Below are 23447 nucleotides of genomic sequence, written 5' to 3'. Positions count from 1 at the left end.
TACTTATGTTAAACAATCTGTTCCACCTTGTATTTAGTGGTGACACAGAAGGCATGTCTACATTTAAAACTCTGTTGGCGCAGCTGCACCACTGTAGCGCTTTAATGGAGATACTCCAGGTTGATGGGAGAGAACTCTTGTTGCCATAGTTAATCCACCTCCCGGAGCAGCAGTAGCTATGTCTGCAGGAGAAGCTCTCTTGTTGACAAAGCATTGTCTATATGGGGGGGTTAGTTATACTAAGCTATGTCGCTCAGGGGTGTGGATTTTTCACATACCTGAGTGACAGTTATACCAATATAGGTCGGTAGTGTAAACCAGACCTGAGGAGGAGCGTTGTGTAAGTTCAACAGCTTGTCTCTCACGAATAGAAGTTGGTCCAATAAAAGATGTTACCTCCCCCACCTTTTGTCTCCAATATCCTGGGACCAACCTGGCTACACCAACACTGCATATAACTATGACAGATAACTTTCACAAGGCTGCAAAAAATAAAACCAGTGTGCCACATGTAAAAGGCAAGGATAATAGTTCTGGATAATTTAGGAAGAATCTGCCTACGCTGTGTCAGAATCTGGATATTTTTATTTCCTAGTGGGTGCTGCTCCACTCTGTGGTTCCACTGTTGGATACAACACAAGGACAGTACTTTAATAATCTAATAAATACTTTTGAATTAATCTGCCTTTGCTGCTGTTGTACAGAATTTTAAAGAAAACCTATACCCTCCTTTAAGTCCTGCCCTGGTCTCCATTATTCTATAACAGCCCGTAGTAAATATGCAGCTAAGTGTTAGGGACAGATTAAAAAAAGCATCCAAATAATTTGTATCTGATGTTGCAGTGGTTTATGTGCATATTTTTGTAGCTGTATTAGGTAGCAAACTGTCCATTGAATAAAATATCACATCTGTGCAGAAGTGTCCATCTACATTAATCACTTGTGCTATCCAGCTGTGAACAAATGAGATGCAGTTTACTCCAGTTGATAGGATATAGTAGTAGACTCAGAAAATGTTTTATTATTTATTTTTATTTAGTGGAGAGCTTAGGATGCCCTAGTCATTGAGTAGAACTTCATTGGGTTTGTAGGAATCTAGACCAAGGACTATTCCTATGGCTACGTCTACACTACTGCAGTAAGTTGATCTAAGTTAAGCATCTCCAGCTATGTGAACAATGTAGCTGGAGTCAACGTAGCTTATGTTGACTTACTGTAGTGTCTACGCTGTACTGGGTCCATGGGAGATGCTCTCCTGTCTACTTACCTTACTCCTCTCGTTCCCAATGGAGTACTGGGGTTGATCGGAGAGGGCTCTGAAGACCTGCTAAATCAACCCCTGGTGCATTGATCACTGGAGTGTCCATCCCGCGGTAGTGTACACACAGCCTAAGGGTATTTGAGGCAGACATACGCTATGTCTACACTAGCACTTTTGTCAGTATAATTTAGGTCATGTGAGTGTGAAATAAACACCCTCCTTAAGTAACATAAATTACACCAACAGAAGCGCTGGGGTGGACAGCGCTGTCGTGGACAGCGCTGTCCATCAGAGAAAAACTCTAGAAGCTGTGACTCCAGGAGTGGGAGCTTTAAGAAAAACACCAAGTACTGTGCACTTTGGGATCAAAAAGAACAGGAGTACTTGTGGCACCTTAGAGACTAACAAATGTATTACAGCATAAGCTTTCATGGACTACAGCCCACTTCTTCGGATGCATATAGAATGGAACATATATTGAGGAGATATATATATACACACATACAGAGAGCATAAACAGGTGGGAGTTGTCTTACCAACTCTGAGAGGCCAATTAATTAAGAGAAAAAAAACTTCTGAAGTGATAATCAAAAGTCACTTTGGGATCAAAGTGAGTTGATACCACGGCTTGGCTCGGCTCTTCTCACCTGTGAAAAATGTAGCCGCGGCAGCCGCGGAAGGAAGGAGTGCACGGCTTAGCTTCTTTCCATCCTGGTAAAGGAGCAGCCTGGGCTGGGCCTAGTCTGTCACAAAGCGATGTGCGCTGACCGTGCAGCTGGGTGTCCTGCCCCCGGCCCGTGCAGGCTGCAGCCGGGCTGGGGCGCCGAGAGAGCCTGCAGTTGCGCAGAGCCCAGGGCGCTATTGTAGGCCGCGGCGTACGCTGCCGGGTCGGCGCAGCGCCCCCTAGCGGATCGGGAACCAGCCGCTCCTTCCTCTCCACGGCGCCTGCGCAGGGGTCAGGGCCGGCCGGATTGCGGCCGCACACGTGGGGGCTCTGCGCTCTCCTTCGGCCCGGCGGGGCAGGGTCACCGCTCCCCATCCGCGGGCAGACACCATGGGCAAGAGCAAAGCCAAGAGGTTTCGGAGCGCCCCATTCTCCCCAGCCGGCCCGCAGCGGGCGGCTGGCGGGGAGGGGCCGGCCGGGGAAGACGGCGATGGAGGCTCCTCTGCCGCTGAGCTCCTGGAGAAAGTAAGTGAAAGCAGCTTCTCCCTTGCTCCCCGCAAGTCGGTGTATGGGGGGCTGGAGCCCTGCTGCTCCCCCCCCCTACACACACGGCTAGTGCTCTGCAAGCAGCTCTCCCAGCAAGGGGGGTCTCTCCTTTTGTGGGCCGGGACCCCCTACCGTAACCTGACCCCCCGCCCACGTGTGTCAGGGAGGAGGAGAAGGCCTGTGTGTGTCTTCAGTAGCGTGCTTTGAGCCGTGCAGGCTCCGGCAGATTGATGGGCAGGTGGGTTTTGAGCCTGGTTTACCCTCCCCTGAATCTGGGAGGGGAGCTGTGGTGTCTGTGCCGGAAGAGGCTGCACTTTGCACCTGGCGAAGGCTTGATCTGTGGTGGGCAGTAGGTAGCCTTGGTTCTAAAGCCTTGGCTGGCCAGTTTCCCACCTGGGATGTGTATGCTAGCACCATGGAGATGGACCGCCCACCCCTCACCCCCAGCATCTCTTCAGAGGGGAAGTGGCTACAATGTGGGCAGTAGCTTCTGTGAGAGAGAAATGCACAGATTGCTGCCAGACACCAAGTGGTGGGTTGTCATCTGTTTAGTAGAGAATCATACAAGTGTAGGGCTGGAAGGGCTCTTGAGAAGTCAAGTCCAGTCTGAGGCAGAACCAAGTAAATCTAGACCATCCCTGACCAGGTGTTTATTTAGCCTTTTCTTTAAAATCTTCGATGATGGTGATTCCACATCTTCCCTTGGAAGCCTATTCCAGAGTTTAACTACCTTTATAGTTCAAAAGTTTTTCATAATATCTAACCTAAATGTCCCTTGCTGCAGATTTTAAGCCCATTATTTCTTGTCCTGCCTTTAGTGAACACAGAGAACAATTGATTGTTGTCTTTCTAAAAGCCCTTAACATATTGGAAGACTGTTATTGGTCCACTCTGTCTTCTTTTCTCAAGACTAAACATGGCTAGTTTTTTTTAACCTTTCCTCATAGATCTGGTTTTCTAAATCTTTTATCATTTTTGGTGCTCTCCTCTGGACTCTGTCCAGTCTGTCTGCATTTTTTCTAAAGTTTGGCGCTCAGAATTGGACACACTACTCCAGCTGCGGCCTCATCTCTGCCAAGTAGAGCAAGTATCTTCTGTACTTTACATATGATGCTGCTATGAATACACCCAAGAATATTATCCTTTTTTGAAACTGCATCATATTGTCAACTCATATTAACCTCCACATCCTTTTCAGCAGTACTATGACCTAGCCCAGTGGTGCACAAACTTTTTCAGTCACCATCCCTCCTAAGCATTAATGGAATCTGTTCTCACCCCTCCCTCTATTACTGCACAGCCAAGGCTTCTTCAGCCATAGAGCTTGGTCTGAAGGTGGAACTGGGGAGAGGAAGGAGTTGGGGCTAGAGGTGGAACTGGTCTGGGAGGCAGAGAAGGAATGAGGGCAGAGCCGGGCAGGAGGTGGAACAGGGGGTGGAGTGGGACTGGGGGCGGATCTGGTCTGTTAATATTAATTGTGTTGCCTATTTGGTCACTATTAACCTTTTTAGTGATGATTGAAGCAAAACCTTAGCTGCCTGGATGTCATCCGTTATTATTAGCTCTCCTTCCCCACTAAGTAGAGGACCTATGTTTTGCTTCATCTTTCTATTGCTCCTAATGTATTTAAAGAACCTCTTATAATGTTTTAAATCCCTTGTTAGGTGTAACTCATTTTGTGCTTTAGCCTTTCTGATTTTGTCCCTATGTGCTTGTGGTATTCTTTTTTTATTCCTCCTTAGCAATTTGTTCATGTTTCCACTCTTTGTAGAATTTCTTTTTAATTTTCAGGTCATTAAAGAGCTTGTGATACAGTCATATTGGCCTTTTACTAGTCTTCCTGTCTTTCCTTTGCAGTGGGATAGTTTGCAGCTGTGCCTTTAATATTGTCTCCTGAATATTGTCAGCTCTCCTCAACTCCTTTTTCCCTTAGATTTTCTTCTCAGGGGACCTTACCTACTAGTTCTCTGAGTCTCTTTTTTGTTTTTTTTTTAAATCCATTGTCCTTATTCTGTTGCTTTCACTCCTTCCTTTTCTTAGAATCATGAAATCTGTCATTTCATGGTCACTTTCACCCGAATTGTTTTCCACCTTCAGTTTCATTACCAGTTCCTCCCTGTTGGTCAGAATCCATCAAAAATGTCAGTCCTGGTTACTTCCTCCACTTTCTGAAACAAAAAGTTGTCCCCAGTATGTTCTAAGAACTTAATGGAAATTTTGTGTTTTGCTGAATTACTTTCCAACAGATGTCTAGCTAATTAAAATAATTCATTATTACCAGGTTTTGTGTATTGGATATTTCTGTTGTTTATTGTAGAAATGCTTCATTCAACTCCTCTTCTTGATTTGGTGGTCTGGAGTAGCCGCTCCCATGACATCACCCCTATTTTTTATCCATTTTCTCTTTCACCAGATACTTTCCACTGGTCTGTCTCTCACCCTCTGGAACTCAAAACAAGTCTATATATTATTGATGTATAATGCAACACCTCCTCCTTCTTTACCCTGCTTGTCCTTCCTGAACAAGCTATATCCTTCTATACCAGTATTCCAGTCATGAGATTTATCCCTCTAAGTCTCAGTGATGCCAACTAAGGCATAGTTTAGCTTGTGTACTCATATTTCCACTTCTTCCTGTTTATTTTCCATACCTCTTGAATTTGGATATAGATATCTAAGATGTTGAGCAGATTTCTCCACTCATTTCCCTCTTGTTGCTCCTATGGCCCTATTGTAATTTTCCGTCTCTCTCCCTCACCCCACAACAACTAGTGCTCTGTTAAGGTCATCTTTTTTTATGCTTACCTGTGAGCTTTTATCACCTGCCCCTTTTTAATGTAGTTTAAAACCCTCCTTGCTAGGTTGACGAGTTGGTGCATGAAGATGCTCTTTCCCTTCTTGGTCAGGTGGACCCCATCTCTTCCCTGCAGACCTTCTTCCCAGAACAGCATCCCGTGGTCGAGGAAACCAAAGCCCTCCTGTCAACACCATCTGTGAAGCCATGGATTCTTCTCCAGGATGTGCATGTTCCTCCCTTACCCTCAACCAGGAGGATAAATGAAAATACAGCCTGCACTTCTGATTCCTTCACCCTCCCTCCCAGAGCCCTATAGTCATTGTTGAATTTTTCAGGGTCATACCTGTCAGTATCATTGGTGACCATGTGGATGAGCCACATGGAGTAGTGAGTGGTCAGAGGGACAGATGAGCCTTGGTAGCCTTTCTGTAATGTCTCAGATGCAAGTTGTAGGTAGGCAGCACCTCTCAGGACATCATGTCAGGTCTGCAATTGGATGCCCCTGTCCGCTTCAGAAGAGAGTCTCTGACTACCAGCACCCTATGCTGCCGCCTCCTTGTGTGTGGTGGTCATGAGCCTCCCAGCTTGGGGGCAGGTGGCTCCTCCTCAGCCATTGAGGTCTGCTCCTCACCTCCTGTTGCAAATACTGCATACTGGTACTTTACCTTGATGAATGGGGGACCTGGGTTGAGGGCGGAGCAAAGTCTATGGCCTGAGGTGGCCAGCAGCCAGTTCTCCTTCTCTGGTGCAGTCGTCGTCTGTAGTTGGCTAGCATCCGCCATCTCGGATGTTTCCATGTGCATCCTGTCAATAAAGTCCTCATGCTCTTGGATACTATGCAGACAAGCTGCCTCATCCTGCAGCTCTCTTACCTGCTTCCTGAAAGACTCAATCAACAGACACCTCTCGCAGCAGGTGGGAATGTGCAAGCTGTGTTCTCAGCAAGTTAAGACCAGGGCTTGGGCAGAAGCCTCCAGGGTCAGGTTGTCTGTCTGGCGAGGGCCCCATAGGTGCAGGTAGAGGAAAATCTAGCCGTGGTATTGGCAACCCATTGTTGTCCTCCCATGGCAGGTTCTTTGTTGTAGAGTACCTACAAGTTAAGGGAAGGGGGGAGGGCGGGGCGGGGAAATGAAAACAAAACCAACAACAGAAATGGGGGGAAAAGTGATTTGGGAAACCACAGACCTGTTAGTTTGACCTCAATTGTATGCTAGGTTTTGGAACAAATTTTGAAAGAGAGAGTAAAGGACATAGAGGTAAACAGTAATTGAGATAAGATGGAACATAGTTTTATAAAAGGTAGATTGTGCCAGACCAACCTGATATCCTCCTTTGAGAAGATTACTGCATTTCCTTTGTCTAAAAAATCAGTTGATCTAATCTAAGTTGGATTTCAGTAAGGCATTTGCTACAGTGCCACATGGGAAATTATTAGTTAAATTGGAGAAGATGGAGATTAATATGAGAACGGAAAGGTGGCTAAGGAACTGGTTATGGGTCATACTGAAAGGTGAATTGTCAGGCTGGAGAGAGATTACTAGTGGAGTTCTTCAGGGATCAGTTTTAGGACCTATCTTATTTAACATTTTTATTAATAACCTTGGTACAAAAAGAGGGAGTGTGTTAATAAAATTTGCAGATGACACAAAGTTGGGAGGTATTGCCAGTACGGAGGAGGATTAGGATATCATACAAGAAGATCTTGACATTGAAAGCTGGAGTAATAGGAATGAGATGAAATTTAATAGTGCAAAGGGACTAACAACAAGAATTTATGCTATAAGCTAGGGCCTTATCAGTTGGAAGCGACAGAGGAGGAGAAAAACCTGGGTGTATTGGTTGATCATAGGATGACTATGAGCCGCCAGTGTGATGCAGCTGTGAAAAAGGCTAATGCAGTCCTAAGATGCATCAAGCGTGGTTTTTCCAGTAGAGACAGAGAAGTATTAGTACCATTATACAAGGCACTGGGGAGACCTCATCTGGAATACTGTGTGCAATTTGGGTCTCCCATTTTTAAGAAAGATTAATTCAAACTGGAACAGGTGCAGAGAAGGGCTACTAAGATGATCAGAGGAATGGAAAACCTACCTTATGATAGGAGACTCAAAGAGCTTGGCTTGTGTTAGCATAATCATAAGAAGGATGATAGCAGATATGATCATGCTCTATAAATACACCAGAGGGATAAATACCACGGAGTGGGAGGAGTTATTTAGTGCTGATGTTGAGACAAGAACAAATGGATACAAACTGGCCATCAACAAGTTTAGGCTTGGAATTAGAGGAAGGTTTCTAACCATCAGAGGAGTGAAGTTTTGGAACGGCCTCCTAAGCGGTAGTAGTGGGGGCAAAAAACATATAAAGCCTGAGCTTGGTAAGTTTGTGGAGGTGATTGTATGATAAGATTGCTGTCAATGGCATGTAGCTGATTTGTGACTGCTAGTAGCAGATGTCTCCAATGGCTGGTGATGGGGAGGGCTCTGAGTTACAATGAATTCTTGCCCAGGTGTCTGGCTGGCTGGTCTTGCCGATATGCTCAGGGTCTAACTGATCACCATATTTGGGGTTGGAATTTTCCCACGGGTCAGATTCCAGAGACCCTGGGTTTTTTTCGCTTTCCTCTGCAGCATGAGGCACAGGTCACTTGCAGATTTAAACAAGTGTAAAGGGTGGATTCTCTGTAACTTGAAATCTTTAAACCATGATTTGTGGACTTCAGTAACTCAGCCAGAGTGTATGGGTCTATTACAGGAGTGAGCAGGTGAGGTTCTGTGACCTGCAATGTGCAGGAGGTCAGATTGGATGATTATGATGGTGCGTTCTGGCCTTAAAGTCTGAGTCTAACACACAACCATACCTCCCTGCCTTCCTCCACTGGCAAGCTTTCAGGTGCCTCCATCTCACCAGCCATCTGTTTTGCCACATATACCTCAGCTCTTCCCTTGAGTCTTGGTACCATTCTTGAGGAGGGAAAGAGGAGGCAACTGGACATCTGAAGTTTGACTCACTCTTTTTTCTCCTTGACTATTGCTTTTTGTAAAAGGGAAGGTCACGCAGAGTAAATGGCCAAACTTGCTCTCCCTTTGAAAGAAAAATAGTGTAGTTTAGTCTTTGACACGTAAGGCCCCCTGACCAACCCACTTCTCTGTGTTCTTCCTGTTTGCCACCAGAAGCCCTGTCCTGGGGAACTAGTACGTCACTGGAGAAGGCAGGGGCAGCAGTGGTGGCCTTTCTTTGGTGGGTGGCACAGCTGTGCGTCTTCTGCCTCTTTCCACTTGTCTGCTGCTCCTGCTCTTTGAAACAGCTGTTGTTGACCCAGTGGGCCGTAAACCCTGTGGAAAAAATGAGTCTACCTGAGCAGAGCTTTCGCCTGCAGACAGGGAGAGGAGATCGTCAAGGACTCAGCAATATTAAGAGAACATACATAACACCCCCCCCCCCCCATAGATGTAGCCACTCACCCATCATAACCCTTCATTTTTCACTAGTGTCATTGAAGAGGTTTGCACTTAAAACTCACGTAGACATGTTATATGAGTGTGAGAAATCAAATCTGTTTTTCAATAATCAGACTTTTGGTAGTCTGTGATTACTTGAACTGATTGAACAAATCATTGCTTCCCTTGTCTCTTGTATGCTCATTTTTCTTTTGATATGATTTTTGCCTTTCAGAGTTTAAAACTAGGTGAAGATCTTCTGATTTTTAGAAGTCTTTAGTTCTTTTAAAAAATAAATCTTCTTCCTTTACAGAAATAAGAAAACATGATGAGGGGGAAGACAATGCAGGGTGATGGGGGGGGGGGGGGGGGCGGAGGAAGGAATGACAAGATTTGTCTCTTGCTACAATGTAACCTTCTGGTGAACTTGCTTTCTAATCTCCTTTGTCCTGTCTCCTCAGCTGCAGCATCCAAGTGCTGATGTAAGAGAGTTTGCCTGTGCTAGCATTTCCAAAATGTTGCAGCAGAAGCATGCAATCCCAGCCTTTCTGCAGAGAGATGTTGTCCGGTGTTTGGGTCCCATGTTGCTTGATCAAAGTTTAGCTGTTCGTGAGACAGCTGCGGGAGCTCTCCGGTAAGTGATTAATAATGTATTATAGAAGAAGGAGTTACTATTGGTACAGTAGAGAAGAGGAATTTCTTGAATATTGTCATCTTTGGGTTTTTTTACTTTAACCCTATTATATATGTTGTTGTAATCAGAAAAGTCTTGATGTACTAATGACTATGATCCTGATCTCACAATGAGATTCATATGGACAGATGCTCATTAACTTCAGTAAAGCACAACAAGGGTCTCATTGCAAGATCACAGCTTACCTTAGTAGTTGTTGCTACTCTGGTTCCTGCTTCTTGTGGCATGTTGTTTTCCATCTCTGTAATAGAAAGAAATACTAAGAGAGAGAATTTTAAATGCTTGAAAATATGTTTCATGTAGAAATCTTTGTTTTGATAATGGTTTGGGAGCAGTGGGTTAGTGAGAAAATTCAAAATAGCTAGTTTTTATATCTGACAAAATTGTATGGGACTAACTGTACTGCACCCTGACCTACTGTTGGCTTTCTTTATTTGCACAAAAGCATAATGTTAGCGTTTCCTTTAGAAATGTGTTTAGTAACACTTTCCTGTAAATGTTTTGCACACACATGCTTTAAAGATTAGCTTCCAGGATATCAGAAGGAAGGGCCCGGGGATATGTTTCCCAAATGAAATCTTGCCATATTTTAGTAGGAATAAAATAGGCTCAGGGTACATCTACGCTGCGGGGGGAAGACTCATGGCAAAGTCTGAAAGCCCAGGTCATCTGACTTGGGTTTGTGCTACAGGGCTAAAAATAGCAGTGTAGACGTTTGGGCTCGGGGTTGGAGCCTGGGCTCTGAGACGCTTTCTCCTCACCAGGTCCCAGAGCCCAGGCTACAGCCTGAGCCTGAACATCTACACTGCTATTATTAGCCCTGTAGCGCAAGCCTGAGTCAGTTGACCTGGGCTCTGAGACTTGCTGCCGTGGCTTTGGCTCATTGCTCTGCTATCTACATAAGTCTGTTTTTTTAAAACTGAGTTTAATATATTTTTAGATTAAGAAATGTAATAGACTAAAAGCAGGTGATTCATGCAGTATCACCTTAGTAATTAAACGTTACTTTAAAGAAAAAAGTGAAACCTGTCATAACCTCCAAATCTGTTACTGTAGAAATATTTAAATATATTTGAAATATTCAAGGCAGATAACTTTATAATATGTGATCCAAGGCATTTAACTTGTTCCAGAAATCTCAGTGCTTGTGGAGGATTTGAAGTTTGTGATGACATGGTGACTAAAGATATCATGACACCCCTTGTAGCGCTTTTGAAAGAGGTATGTTAGTTGTTGTGTTTTTTTTTTTAACTTCTATACAATTTTTAAATTTTCCATGTCTTTCTCTTTTCAAAACTACTGTGAAGTGTTTGTAAAATTGTTCTGAAGGAGTCACTTGATATTTAAGCAGAAATTCTGGCAAGATTAACATATCTCATAGTGTTAGAATTGCAAATGTTTTTTTTTCTATTTGTAGTAGATACAATCAAGCAGAATTAGGATATTAGCTGAAAATAAATTGCACGTGTGACAATCAGCAACCAGACACCCCAAGGGGAGAACAGGGGGTTTGAATGCTAAAGAATAAGCATCCAAAGAAGTGGGTTGTAGCCCACTAAAGCTTATGCTCTAATAAATTTGTTAGTCTCTAAGGTGCCTGTTCTTTTTAAAGAATAAGCAGCTGAATCAACTGATTGTATATAATGATGTTCTACTAGACAAACATGCCAAATAAGGTCTTTTGTGAAAGGTTGTAAAGTTCTAAACTTAAAAATCATTATGAGGTATGTATACAGACTATGGTTATGAAATTATGTATTTGTGTATATGGAGAACTCATATGCTCATAAACTTCAACTCCACCTCCCAGCAGGACACTGAGCAATCAGACAGGGAGAGGCACCTCCCGAGCCAGGTGTTCACACACAATCAGACTCAAGTAACCATTGCACAACCCAGGAAAAGACAATGATGGGCCATTAAAGTTAATGAAAGTCATTGAGACAAGTGGGTGTTTTCCCACTTTGAATATCTGTAGTGATTGAAGAAAAAGAAAACCCTGCAAAACCTTTTAAAATGGAAGGGTTTGGAAGTGAAAGGCAACTGAGGGACAGTCTCTAGATGGGAAGCAGTCTGTGGACGCTAATGCCCCCCAATATCTGGGGCGTAAGCTGAACTGTTCAAAGGCAATAGGTAACTTGTATTAGAAAAGGGATTTTATTGAAGATGGAAGTGTAAACCCTGAGGGCAGTTCTGCGCTACAAATTTACATTGGCACAGCTGCAGCGAGTCTGGTGAAGATGCTCTAAACTGATGGGAGAGAGCTCTCCTGTCAGCTTAATAACGCCACCTCATGAGAGACAATAGCTACGTCAGTGGGAGAAGCTCTCCCGCAGACGTAGCACTGTCTACACAGGAGGATAAGGTCGGTATACCTACGTCGCTTGGGGTGTAGATTTTTCACACCCCTGAGTGACATAGTTGTACTGAAGGAAGTGTGTGGTGTAGACCAATGGTGAGGCTGCATCTTTGTTTGTTTGCTGGGTAACTTGTGTATGTTTGCTTTCCTTTACTATTTCATATTTGAATCTGGGGTTTTTCTATTAAATCCACTTCTTTTGTATTTGTTTTTTACTCCCAAGCAGATCTGTTGTGCAAACTGTGTGGAGTGTGTGCACCAAAGTAAACTGATAACTGGGGGGCCTGTTTCATGCCTTCATAGGAATGGTCCAGGTGACTGGTATTTATGAACTTGGGGAGGATGGATTTGGGGAAACTCAGGACTCCAAGGGATGATGGAGTCACCCCTCAAGGAGTGACTAAGCTGGTGGAAGCCAGGGTGAGACCTTGTGCTTGTGGGCTAGCTACTGATATCAGGGTTCTGAGCCATACAGCGTTTAAGGCACCCCAAGGTACAGGGCAGGTGGTTACAGAGCTCCTTACTCATCTGGATGATCTCCGAGATGTCACAGTAGCATAGTTGGTACAGGAGTTGCACTTCAGTATCAGTGAACTAAGTTTCACGCTCCAAACACTTGCTGAACAAACCCTAGTGGATTGAAAAGTGAGGGAACAAAGTACAAGCTCACAGGTTATTTTCTTTTGTTTATTTCGGGTCAAGAGGAATAATGAAGGAAAGGGGAGAATGAGAAAATCGGAGTCCTTGTATGCAATGGATAAAAAGCAGCTTGGGAGCTTATGTTTGAAATCAGAGCCGTAGCAGCAGAGCATTAAGGTACCCCAAGGTCAGAGGGCAGGCAGTGACTGAGCCCCTTACTGGTTGTGATGATCCCCAAAATGTCACAGCTCCCTAAGGAATTGCTACTAATCCCTTTTCACATAAATTATTATACAAATGGAACACTTTATTTCTATGAGAGTTTATCAAAATTATATGCAAATCTAGAGAGAGATCCCAAGCAAGGACCTGATTCTGCACTCTGATCTGCTAGCACAGACCCCTGTGCCCACACAGAGGTCCATTGAAGTTAATGGGACCCCACACAGGTATAGGGAGGGCGAATCATGCAAGCAAATCTGATTGCAGGATCTTTACAATTTTACATTACATGCTGTGTCTACTGAGGTTCACAGTGAGTGCTGTAATCCAAATTAATGATTGAATTTACAGTTGGAAACGTTGTACTAGTCACAGTAAGATAGAGTGTTTCTAATACCGCTAATTGTACTATATAGTCTCCATTTGGTCCAATGGATAAGGCCCAAGACTGAGAGTCAAGACCTGGGTTCCATCTATCCGCTGACTTTACTGTGTTTTGGACAAGCTACTTAACCTCTGTGCCTAACTCTCCCCATTTATAAAATGTGGATAACTGTTAATCCCTGTGTAGGCTGCCCTTCTGAGACCCTTTTCCAGTTCCCTGAGTGCATCCCTTTTAAGTAGAAGGTCTCCACTTCCCTTTGGGATGGGATTCCACGAACCTCCACTCTCCCATTGGGTCTCTGATTTATGCCTGCTAGCTGTCAACGATATTACGTAGTAAGCCCATGGACTTGGCACCTGCAAGAGTTTTCCTCTGGGGGTTTATGGACAAGAATAGTAAATAGTATGCAGTGACACAGGAACAGATTCTTGAAAACAAAGAATATTTGTTTTGCCAAAGGGTACTCAGCTCTTAGAGAAGTGGATTTAAATTAACAGAGATCTACACGTACATTGTCTTATCTACACTTGGCATTCCCCTTGAGGCCCTGGGTAGACCTAACTTAGCTCTGGTGCCCCTCTCTTCTCTTTGGGCACCAAGATACAGCATGGTTGCTGCAGACCCCTAATTTCCAGTAAGTCTCTGTGTCAGCCTGATAGCTTCCCTCAGCATAGGGGCAATCATTTAACAGAACAGTGTTTCTCCTAAATTCTGAGTCTTTCCAGTCTGGTTTCGTTAACAATCCTTTTTGGTCTAAATATGCATTCAGACAGGGTGATTACACAGAGGGGCATATGACATTTATAAAAAAACAACATATTTCCCAGTTCTCCACATTAGCCATGTTTGTAACGTTAGTCACTCCTTGAGGGGTGACTCCAACAGCCCTTGGAGTCCTGAGTCTCCCCAAATCCATCCTCTCTGTGCTGTGAGATATGCAGATGACATTCTGTAAAAGTGTTTAATTATTAGTATTAATGGACATTCCAGTGTTTCTGAGAAGTATCTGGCACTGTTTTTTCTTGTGGCAGTCAGACAAAAGTTTAACAAGTTTATTTATCTATAAGAAAATGCTTTTGAAAACGAGGGTATGTGTGACAAGACATCGTACAAGGTGATTTTGTAAAGGTGTGATAATTTCTTTTCTGTAGAAAGGAATAGTTGAATTTGTATATGACCCTGTTTGCCATGAAGAGTTGCAGATGAACTGTAATTTCTGTCATTAAGTAGCTGTCCTGAGATCTCTACTTTCAATTTTTTTCTCTTGTCCAGTTCTTTTCCAATTCCTTTTTGCCTATTTGGTTACAGTGCAGTGCTGGACTAGAGGCCAACGAGGTCTCCCCCACGAAATGCAAAGATACAAAGAAAAATTGTGTTGAAGACATAGCCAATGAGGCTGTTAATGTGCTGTGGAATGTATGGTAAGCTCCATTTTAATATTAACACAGATGCTTTTCTTATATATCTAGTTCCTTTGAAAAATGGTTTGACCTGATATGCCCCAGTGAAGATAAAAGCAATAATATCTGATCACTTCATTCCTGAAAGTAGTTTATATATTAACATGGTTATTCCTTTTCAAACTTGGAAAATGTATTTATATACCTTTCCCCATAAATGGCAAATAACAAAAAACATATTTTGTAAGTGAAAGATCTTGAAGATCCACAAAGTTATTATTTTAAAATAATGAAACAGGTAGGACTGTGCTGAAATCTGACTTCCAAGAGCTACTCAGCCTAAACCGTGATTTTTGGCTTTTGTGCAACTACTATATCATAGTCACTCTGAAGGTGAAGACTTTTTCTGCAGTTCATGGGAGACTGAAGACTACACCTCCCAAATTTCCTGTAGGACCATTCTGTAATGGAGAAGTAGGGGAACATTATAGTCCAACCAGGAGACTCCAGTGCTGTCCCAGCCTCAATGGGGAATGTAGGCCCCACTTGAGTCCCTGCTGCTGGAGCCTAATGTTTTGCTACAATTAAACTACTCTCTGTGGGCCTGATCACACACTCAGTGAAGCCAAGAGGAGTTTTATAATTGATTTTGTTGAATTCAGGCCTCTTGAGTTCTGGAATGCTCTAAATCATGGATTGTATAAATGGGAGTCCCCTAATATTTATAGCAAAGCCACAGAATGGAAACCTAGGGTGCCCCATATACTGCTGGGCTCTGCATTCTGCACTGAAGGGGTAGAGTGGAGTTTCCTGTGCCCATTCTATCAGCACCTGGAGATCACTCCGTGAAAGTGTAAAGAGTGCTGAATCTAGAGGGAGAGGACATTAAGGAGAATGCTGAATATGTAGGTAGGAATATGGAGTATTGAAATAGGGAAAGAATTAAGACCTATAGAACATAGAGGTTAGTAAACCTTTAGGGTGTCTGTAATGGAGAGAATGCTGCAGAAGAGTAACAGAATAGTGAAGAGAGTGCTTAAAGTGACCTATGCAGATCTGTAGCATAAAGAAAGGGGACACTGACCGGGTTCAGCAAAATGTTAAAATCAAAGGCAACTGAAGCAATGCACAACCTGATAACAGATTTGTCCACTATGTGCTTTCCCCAGGTACTGCAATCCTGAGGGGAAGATTAAAATGATGGATCATGCCACCCTTGCTAGAAATAGCTTCCCCCTCCCTCCTGATATCTGACATTGTAAAGAGAAATGCCACTTGTTTTAGGCAGGCATCTCCTCTGTTGGGCCAAATCCTGCCACCTCCTGTGTGGGGATGGGCGACTTCGTAGCAATGGAACACATCCAGTTATGCTATACATAAGAGCCATGATTTTCTAGCTATTAGGCGCCACCATTGTGGGGGGAAAGAGTGAGGATTTCTTTTCTTCCTCCTCCCTCTGCAGATGTTCCCAGTGCCCGTTAGTGCTTGGATACAGGATGAGTGCTTAAGCATATTTAAGCATGTGAATAGTCCCGTTACTAATTTACATTGATTTGTGTAACTGACATGAAGAAAATTATAGGTTGCACAAAGAGAAACAGAAACAATATTAATAGAAACTCTAGTGCAAACATTGGGATGACACAATCTGACAAAGACTTGAGCTAAGAGTTCGAACTGAATTTCAACCTAGAATTGTTTTTTGTTGTTGTTCATTTTGGCCTCATCATGTAAGCTGCTCCATGGGGGTGGAACCTTGAGCCCATCTGAAGCCCTACTGTCTTCATTTGGGCTCCAGGCATCTACCAGCATGGGGTAGTAGCAGGGTTGGGGCCTTAGTATCTGACACACACAGAACTATAAAATAACTGCACGCACAAGTCTCTGTGCTGCCATGTAACCTTTTGTTGTGTAACCCTTGCCCTCGATAGAACTAAATTTCTTGTATTCGTCACTTGTCAGGTCTTATTTCAAATGTAAGTGACTTTGAGACAGGGACCATGTTTTGTAAAGCACTTAACATATTTTGGGAACTAGATAAATAATAATTCTCACAAGTTTCCTGGCCATGGTTGAGTTCTGTGGTGTTTCTGATCTGTAGAAGTCACGGTCCCGTCTTAATATTTTAGTTCTAAGTGGAAATAGGTGAGGCAATTTAAATAAATACAAATAAGATCAGTAAGATAATTAAAGTAAATGGGACCTTTCAGATAGTTTTAGAAACTTAGTACAGACTCCTGAATGCCAACTATCTGTGCTGGAACAATGACTTCTTATTACTGACTGGAAAAGAACCACCCTTTAAAGTGGAAAATGTGTCCTGGAGCTGTTAGTTTTTTTTAAAAATGGATTAATAAAAATATAAATTCCAAAAATAAAATGTTTGAATAAATTGTTTGAGTTCTATTAGAGTGACTTTTGTTAAAAGTGAAAAATGTTTTATCATTCTTTGTTTTTCTTAGTGAGTGCAATGGTACGGCAGTATCTATATTTAATAAAGAAGGGTGCTTGGATGTTGTGTTACAATATTTGAAGAAATTTTCCACAAATGTAGATCTGGCTATCTCAGTAGGTAAGTGGTGGATAGGGTAGTGTTCATCATGTAGTCTGAGCTACGAATATATATCTGGCCCTGCAATACACTGTATTATAAGGTCATGTTAATGATCCTATAGAGTCACAGCTGAAAGTAAGAACTTCAAAAAGGCTCCTTCTAAAAATTACACTTTGGAGTTTGAAATCTTGCATGCTTGTTCTCACTCCAAAAGGGGAGTGATGTATTGTAGTGCTTGAGGGAGAGGGAAGGTTTTCTGGAGAAAAATAAACTAATTTAGCTTTTTTAGGGAAAGGGGATGAGTTTGTAATGGGGGCACCATCAATTGAAAAATCCCACTTCTCTCTGAAAATGTTTGCTCTAACTAATATTGTTACAAGTACTTCACAACACTTCCACTGTTTCTCTTATACAGTCAGTCAGGGCTTTATCCACATAACTTCTGCATGTGAGTAACTCAATTCAGTGGGACTGCTCCCTCGGTAAAGTTATTCATGCCCAAAAGGGTTTGCAAGACTAAGCTCTTGCGTTACTTTCACCTGTTTGTACGCGTCTTTCATGCAACAAAAAAGGAGAAGAAAACCCATCTTTAGTAGAAAAAAGATTGTCGGGGCGGTGTAGTACCGTAAACTACTTTTATCCCGCACTTGTTGAAATTGAGCAGCTTTCAGGACGATAGTGTACTATCCAGTTAGAGATCTGAAAACAATACACTTTTGTTCGGTTGGTTTTTGTCACTACAGCACATTGCTTGCAGACAGTGACGGAAGATAACCCAGAGCTGCTTTCTTCTTTCAATACTTCTGCACACCAAGTATTGGAATCCATAATGTTGTCCCAAGACAATACCATGGAGCATATCCTTTTAAGGACATTGTCGGCAGGTATGATTCAACTGGACCCTAACTTTTATATTTGGAACATGCTGTATAGAAGGTAAAGTGGGATGGGAGCGGCAGAGGTTTTAGTTCTCCATCGTGCCAAAGTAATAGCAACAAATTATGATGTTGCCAAAGTGCCAGCTTAGAAGCAAGAGCTGGGTAGATTGTTCTCAAATCTATTCCTGCCACTGTTATACCTTTGTCATAGAGCCTGGGGTTTCATATGTCATCTTTCACAACCATATAGCGTAACATAGCCAATAACTGAATCATGCCTAAAGGCAATGCTGTCTCTTGATTGTGATTTCAGTCCCAATTTGGTTACTCATTCATTAGTTCTTACTATGGAAATAAAGCAATAGTAAATATTAAAGAAACTATGTTGCTCTTGACCTTACCTATGCTGGGCTTTGAAGCATTTGGAAATAGATTTTGAACTTTGTTTTAGCAAGAACAATGTTTAAACGATTTCTAACATGATTTATCTGGCCACTCTGTGTGAGGCCAACCTATTACACTGCAACAGAGATTTTTGAAAGCAGTTTTACAACAGTCTGGCCTGTCCAGGCTGGCCAATCAAGACTTGTCTGAAATTGGTTTAGCTGGAAGCGTGTTGAAACGGACTTTGAAAATCTGTTTTCAAACGTGTTTTTTAAAGCCCAATATAAAGGGCCTGGGCCACTGGGTGCTTTGCCTTTAGCTTCACCATCTTGTGTTACACCTTCCAGTTAAGATGCTTTCTGACACTGAAGTACAATTAACTAGAATTCTCCTGTCTAAAGCACTCAGTACCTGTGCTTGGAAAGGGAGGGTTTTATTTAATTTCTCTTTATTTTTTGACTGTTTATAGGTCTGACAAATAATAAAATCAAGCAATGTAGTGTGGAAGAAAATCTCTCCCTTTGTCCTTTTAAGACCACGAATAGCTCAAAATTAAACTCATTCAGTGTCCTGAAGATCTGCTATGTCTATCAGGCAAAGTGTCACCAGGATTTCCCTATGGAAATATTTTGTCCATCTTCACATAATGAGGTTTGCCCCAGCTTACAGTTTTGGGCCCTGAATGTTCGATATAGGTTGGCACTTGAAGAACTGAACAGAAAGTCACAAGTCTATAAGAAACTCCTGAAATTTCAATTCATAAAGGACTCGTACCTTTCTGAAGGAGGCAGTTGTTTCTCAGTTAATGCAAGGGACTGGAAATTGGGGGACATGGGTTCTGTTTTCAGCCACGCCATGAAGCCTCTGATCATGGGGAAACTTTTTTGTGCCTTAGAGTCTCCTTTTGTAAGATGGGGATCTATATCTGTCTTTGAAAAGTATTGTGAGATTCTTGATGAAAGATGTGACATAGATACTGAGTACTATAGTTAGCACAAGTTCTGGTTTTGCAGTGGCTACAAGAAGGCCATGCACCATGTAGCTTAAAGGTTTTAACATTCTAACTCTCCCATATTTAGGCTCTGTCTGGAATATAAAGGACACCATTCCATCCAGTAGCCAGGCAACCACAATTAATGCTATCCTGAAGATTTTCTCAGAATCACTAGTGGTGGATGCTGGTGAAACAGTTATTCACATGAAGGAAGCTGAAACACAAAGGTTAAAACTCACTGCAGAGGCAGAAACTGAGGAGAATGTGAGTGATACAATAGACAACTCTGTATTGAAAGAAGATGATGAAATGGAAGAACCACCTAAAGGAAAAGTCAAAAGAGAAAATGACGTTTCAGATCTACTTCCAGTAAGTATGGCCGATTGTGGCTGACATAGCACTTACTGGAGTGTTATGCTTCTGATTAGTTTTTGGTTAACTGTCAATCTCATTTTCCCATAACTCATTCGCAGTAGGGTGAAACTTTCCCAAAAAATTCAGCCTCAGACTCCTGGCATAGAGAATTCCATCCTGATCTGTTAAAGTTTGGCAAAGTTATAAGAAACTGAAAATAGGGTCCTATAATGGAAGGTTCACCCTTAATTATAGGCAGAGCTACCAGCATGGTATCAGTGCCGCCCCCTTTTCTCTGCCAGGTTGCCGCCCAAACAGGAAGCCGCAGTGGCTGCTGGGGCTGGAGTGTGGCTTCTCCCCCCTTCCTCTACCCACCCCCTTCTGGCATAGGACCATCATGCTAACCCCCATCATGCAGCCACAGCCTCCCCACAGAGAGGGAGGCGAAGGGGGGCTTGGCAGTTGTGCCTGTCCTGTGAAATTCCAACCCTTACCCATGATTTTGCTGGGATTCTTTTATTTTTTTATTTTTTATTTTTTTTAACCCTGCAGTTTACAAACGGCCTTACAACTAGACCAAATTTGGGCAGATATTCATTGGGACCGCAAAAGGCATATGCCTGACACGAAGCCCAACCCTTGCCAAATTTCAGGTCTCTGCTCCAAAGCATGGGGGTGCTAAATCTTTTCAAATTAAAGATTGTCAGAATTTAACAAGGGCAAAACAATAGCCTCATTCTCAGAAACCGCTGAGTCATTTTGGCTGAAATTTTTTAAAATACATTCAGCCTGAGGCAGACACCCAGCCTGTCAAATTTCAGCCCACATGGTTAACGTTTATGAAGTGCACCTCTACCCTGATATAACGCGACCCGATATAAAACGAATTCGGATATAACGCAGTAAAGCCGTGCTCCGGGGGAGTGGGGGCAGGGCTGCGCACTCCGGCGGATCAAAGCAAGTTCGATATAATGCGGTTTCACCTATGACGCGGAAAGATTTTTTGGCTCCCGAGGACAGCGATATATCAGGGTAGAGTGTAACTGAATTAATGGGAAGTGCCCGGCAACCTTAGTAGACAGTGGTACCAGTCGCACCTGTAATTCTTCTTTGCAAATTATGAGAATTCGGACATATTGAAAAGGGGGAAAATAGAACAACTCTGAGTTTTTGGCAGGTTTTGATGAGATTAGACCTTTCAGGATAACAAGTGATCTGTGCCTATTAGTAGGTTCTGTTAGTCTGCAGAACAAAATACTAAACAATTTCTGGAATTTGGCACACACCAGTATTAGTAGAACATTTGATATTCTCTATTCTGTTAGTTTTTTGTGTGACAACTATTCACAATTATTGTATTTTGTCTGCTTTGGTTGACAGTCTAGCTACTTTAAAACTAGAGTGCTATCCTCCAAAATTAAGTGTTTGTTTTCTCTAGTCTGATAAGTGGGAGCTGAAACAAGTGACAGCCTTACTGATGGCTCAGCAGACTGCCCTGGAAATCATTGTTAATATGTGCTGCAGTGAAGGTATGTCGGCAGCTTTTTCATTGTTACCAAGGCTTCCATTTTTAGTAACATGGCAAATTTAGTTGGACTGTTCTGGGATCTTATCTGACTTGACCTGCTAATCCTCCCATTCTTAAAAGTGAACAAACCAGAGATTTGAATCCTTTAATGCCCCTTACTGTACATAAAGAATCTCAAGATATTAATTTCTAATCCTTTTTTCTCTCTGTTTGACATTGCAGATTTGAGGTGTATCAGTTTCAAACTTCCCTCTTTGTTGGAATCCTTCAGCAAAATTATACACAATCTGAAGCCAAGTCTCCACTTAAGTTCCACCAGATTTAGCTATGTTGGTTAGGGGTGTGATATTTTTCTTTTTTTCATGACATAGCGGTGCTGTCAGAAGCCCTAGTGTCTGTAGTTATATTGGCAAAAAAAAAGTGCTTTTCTGGCATACCTTATTTTGCTGGCTGAAATCTGTATCCGCTTTTGCTGGGATAACTGCATCTACGGTAGGAAGGTTTTGCCCGGCTTTCAAATGTAGGCAGGGCCAAAGACTCAATAGCTATTCCGTCCCCAGTTAGAGGCTGGGAGCACTGTAGCTCAGGTTTCAGCTTTTTGTGGTGTTGCTAGGGTGACCAGACAGCAAATGTGAAAAACCAGAATGGGGATGGGAGGTAATAGGAGCCTATATAAGAAAAAGACCCCCAAATCAGGACTGTCCCTATAAAATCGGGACATCTGGTCACCCTACGTGTTGCTATCCAGGTCCACCATCAAAGAGGGAAATTTGAACCTGATACCGTTGATACTTCTAAATTAAAAAAAAAAAAAAAAAAAAGGGAAATGTTTTGAAGAGTAATGTAGCAATTTTTTTTTTAATGGAGCTGGAACAGCAACTCTTTTGCTTACTCACTAAATGATAAAGTCATAAATGGTTGGTTTAAAAGAAATGGACAACGCCATTGAAATGTGCATTGTTTATCCTTTGGACCTTCTGTGTGAAGAATCTCTTAGTTTCTCTTATGAGTGCAACGATGCCAGAGAATCATGAGTTTGTTTTTAAATCATGGTTTATATATAATAATCTGGTTTTTATCTCCATTTTTGCTATAGGACTTGCTATAGCAGCTGCAGTTGAGCATCCCAGTTGCTTTTTTTAGATTTGAAATAATGACAATAACTTTAGCTCTGTTTTTGTTAATCTGTGCACCAGATATTTTTCTTTTGCGGATATTAAGAACCTCCCCAGTCGTCTTGCAATTGTGTAAAAATGTCAGCTTGAGTTTCATGAAAGTAATTTCAAAAAGTAACTGTCTGTTAGATCCCTTTTTTAAATAGTATGCCCTGACTTTCATTTTTATGTATTGGGGGAGAGGGGGGGATAAATAAAGGCTTTTCTGATCCCTTGTTTTGCTTATGAGAGTTTCCTGGGCAAGCAAGAGAACAACAACACTAAACCTCTCTTCCCACCTCCTTCCTTTATGTGCATAGATCCACCTCTTAAATTTTAGCTTTGTTGCTGTTACTGATAAACGCTCTCTCGGGGAAGAAAATGTGCATAAACTCCCCTAGAGCAATGCATGAAATGCATGGAACTAACCACCAACAGAAGAGAAACTGATTAATACATGAAATTCTGTGCAAATATACCTAGTACATTGGGGGGAAAATAGATTTTTTTTTCCATTAATTTTTTTGTTCTAGTGAACTTAATGGTTATTTGCAGGAATAGTAGGTACAACATTTTCAGCTGGAAATGTGGTTTTCAGGTTGATGATGGCTCTTTAAGAATAACTTACAAAAACGTCTTCTCTCTCCCCTGCCCTCTCCACCCCCCCTCCCCCGTTCTTTATGTCCCAGGGCATTCAGTGCTATTAAAGGCTTTGATCCTACATTTGGATCTGTATGGAGTGTGCAGGAAGGTGGCTCTTGAGCAGAATCCTGGACAGTCAGTAGGATTCCATGAGCACCTGGATCCACTTGCAGGATTGGAGCCTCAGTTTATTACAGTAGATCGATCATTTGCTGTGCAATCACATTCTTAATATGGAGCTATCTTCTTCATCTTGCATTGGCATTCTTATTCTCTTTTATTTTCCTTTAGTGTCTTCGCATCCTAGAATTATGGAATGCAACTTCAAAAGTGGGAGGAGAGGCAGCTTTTGTTCTTTGCTGACAATAGGAATTATATGTGGACAATGTGGTTTGTGCGGGTAGTTCACAGGGCTCTACATACATGAAGCTTCTTTTGAAAACAGCCTGCTTCCCTTTTAAAAGGGGAACAGTATTTTTTTTTTCAGTTTTGACTAGTCTCTTCAGCAGTTAGTCTGTCTCTTCTTTTCAATCCTGGTTTATTAGTCATTCT

General features: G+C 42.4%; 1 protein-coding gene across 2 annotated transcripts in view; it reads left to right on the top strand.

Annotated features, from left to right (window-relative positions):
• The first annotated feature begins 2172 nt into the window (after positions 1-2172).
• The window catches only part of HEATR3 (HEAT repeat containing 3), a 34803-nt gene continuing 13528 nt past the window's right edge, over positions 2173-23447 (top strand). The window contains exons 1-8 of one of the 2 annotated variants that reach the window (XM_005289814.5): positions 2173-2450; positions 9170-9342; positions 10536-10623; positions 14316-14428; positions 16870-16979; positions 17705-17845; positions 19303-19586; positions 21010-21100. In XM_005289814.5, coding sequence (XP_005289871.1) covers positions 2316-2450; positions 9170-9342; positions 10536-10623; positions 14316-14428; positions 16870-16979; positions 17705-17845; positions 19303-19586; positions 21010-21100 — 1135 coding nt within the window. In that variant the 5' untranslated portion in view covers positions 2173-2315. Of the gene's footprint in view, positions 2451-9169; positions 9343-10535; positions 10624-14279; positions 14429-16869; positions 16980-17704; positions 17846-19302; positions 19587-21009; positions 21101-23447 lie in introns of both variants that reach the window. The other variant, XM_024104122.3, reaches the window with a different exon arrangement.

The sequence above is a fragment of the Chrysemys picta genome, chromosome 14 (assembly GCF_011386835.1).
Source record: "Chrysemys picta bellii isolate R12L10 chromosome 14, ASM1138683v2, whole genome shotgun sequence".
NCBI lineage: Eukaryota > Metazoa > Chordata > Testudines > Emydidae > Chrysemys > Chrysemys picta.
Note: the sequence above shows the minus strand (reverse complement) of the source record. Positions and strands in the feature narration are given on the sequence as shown.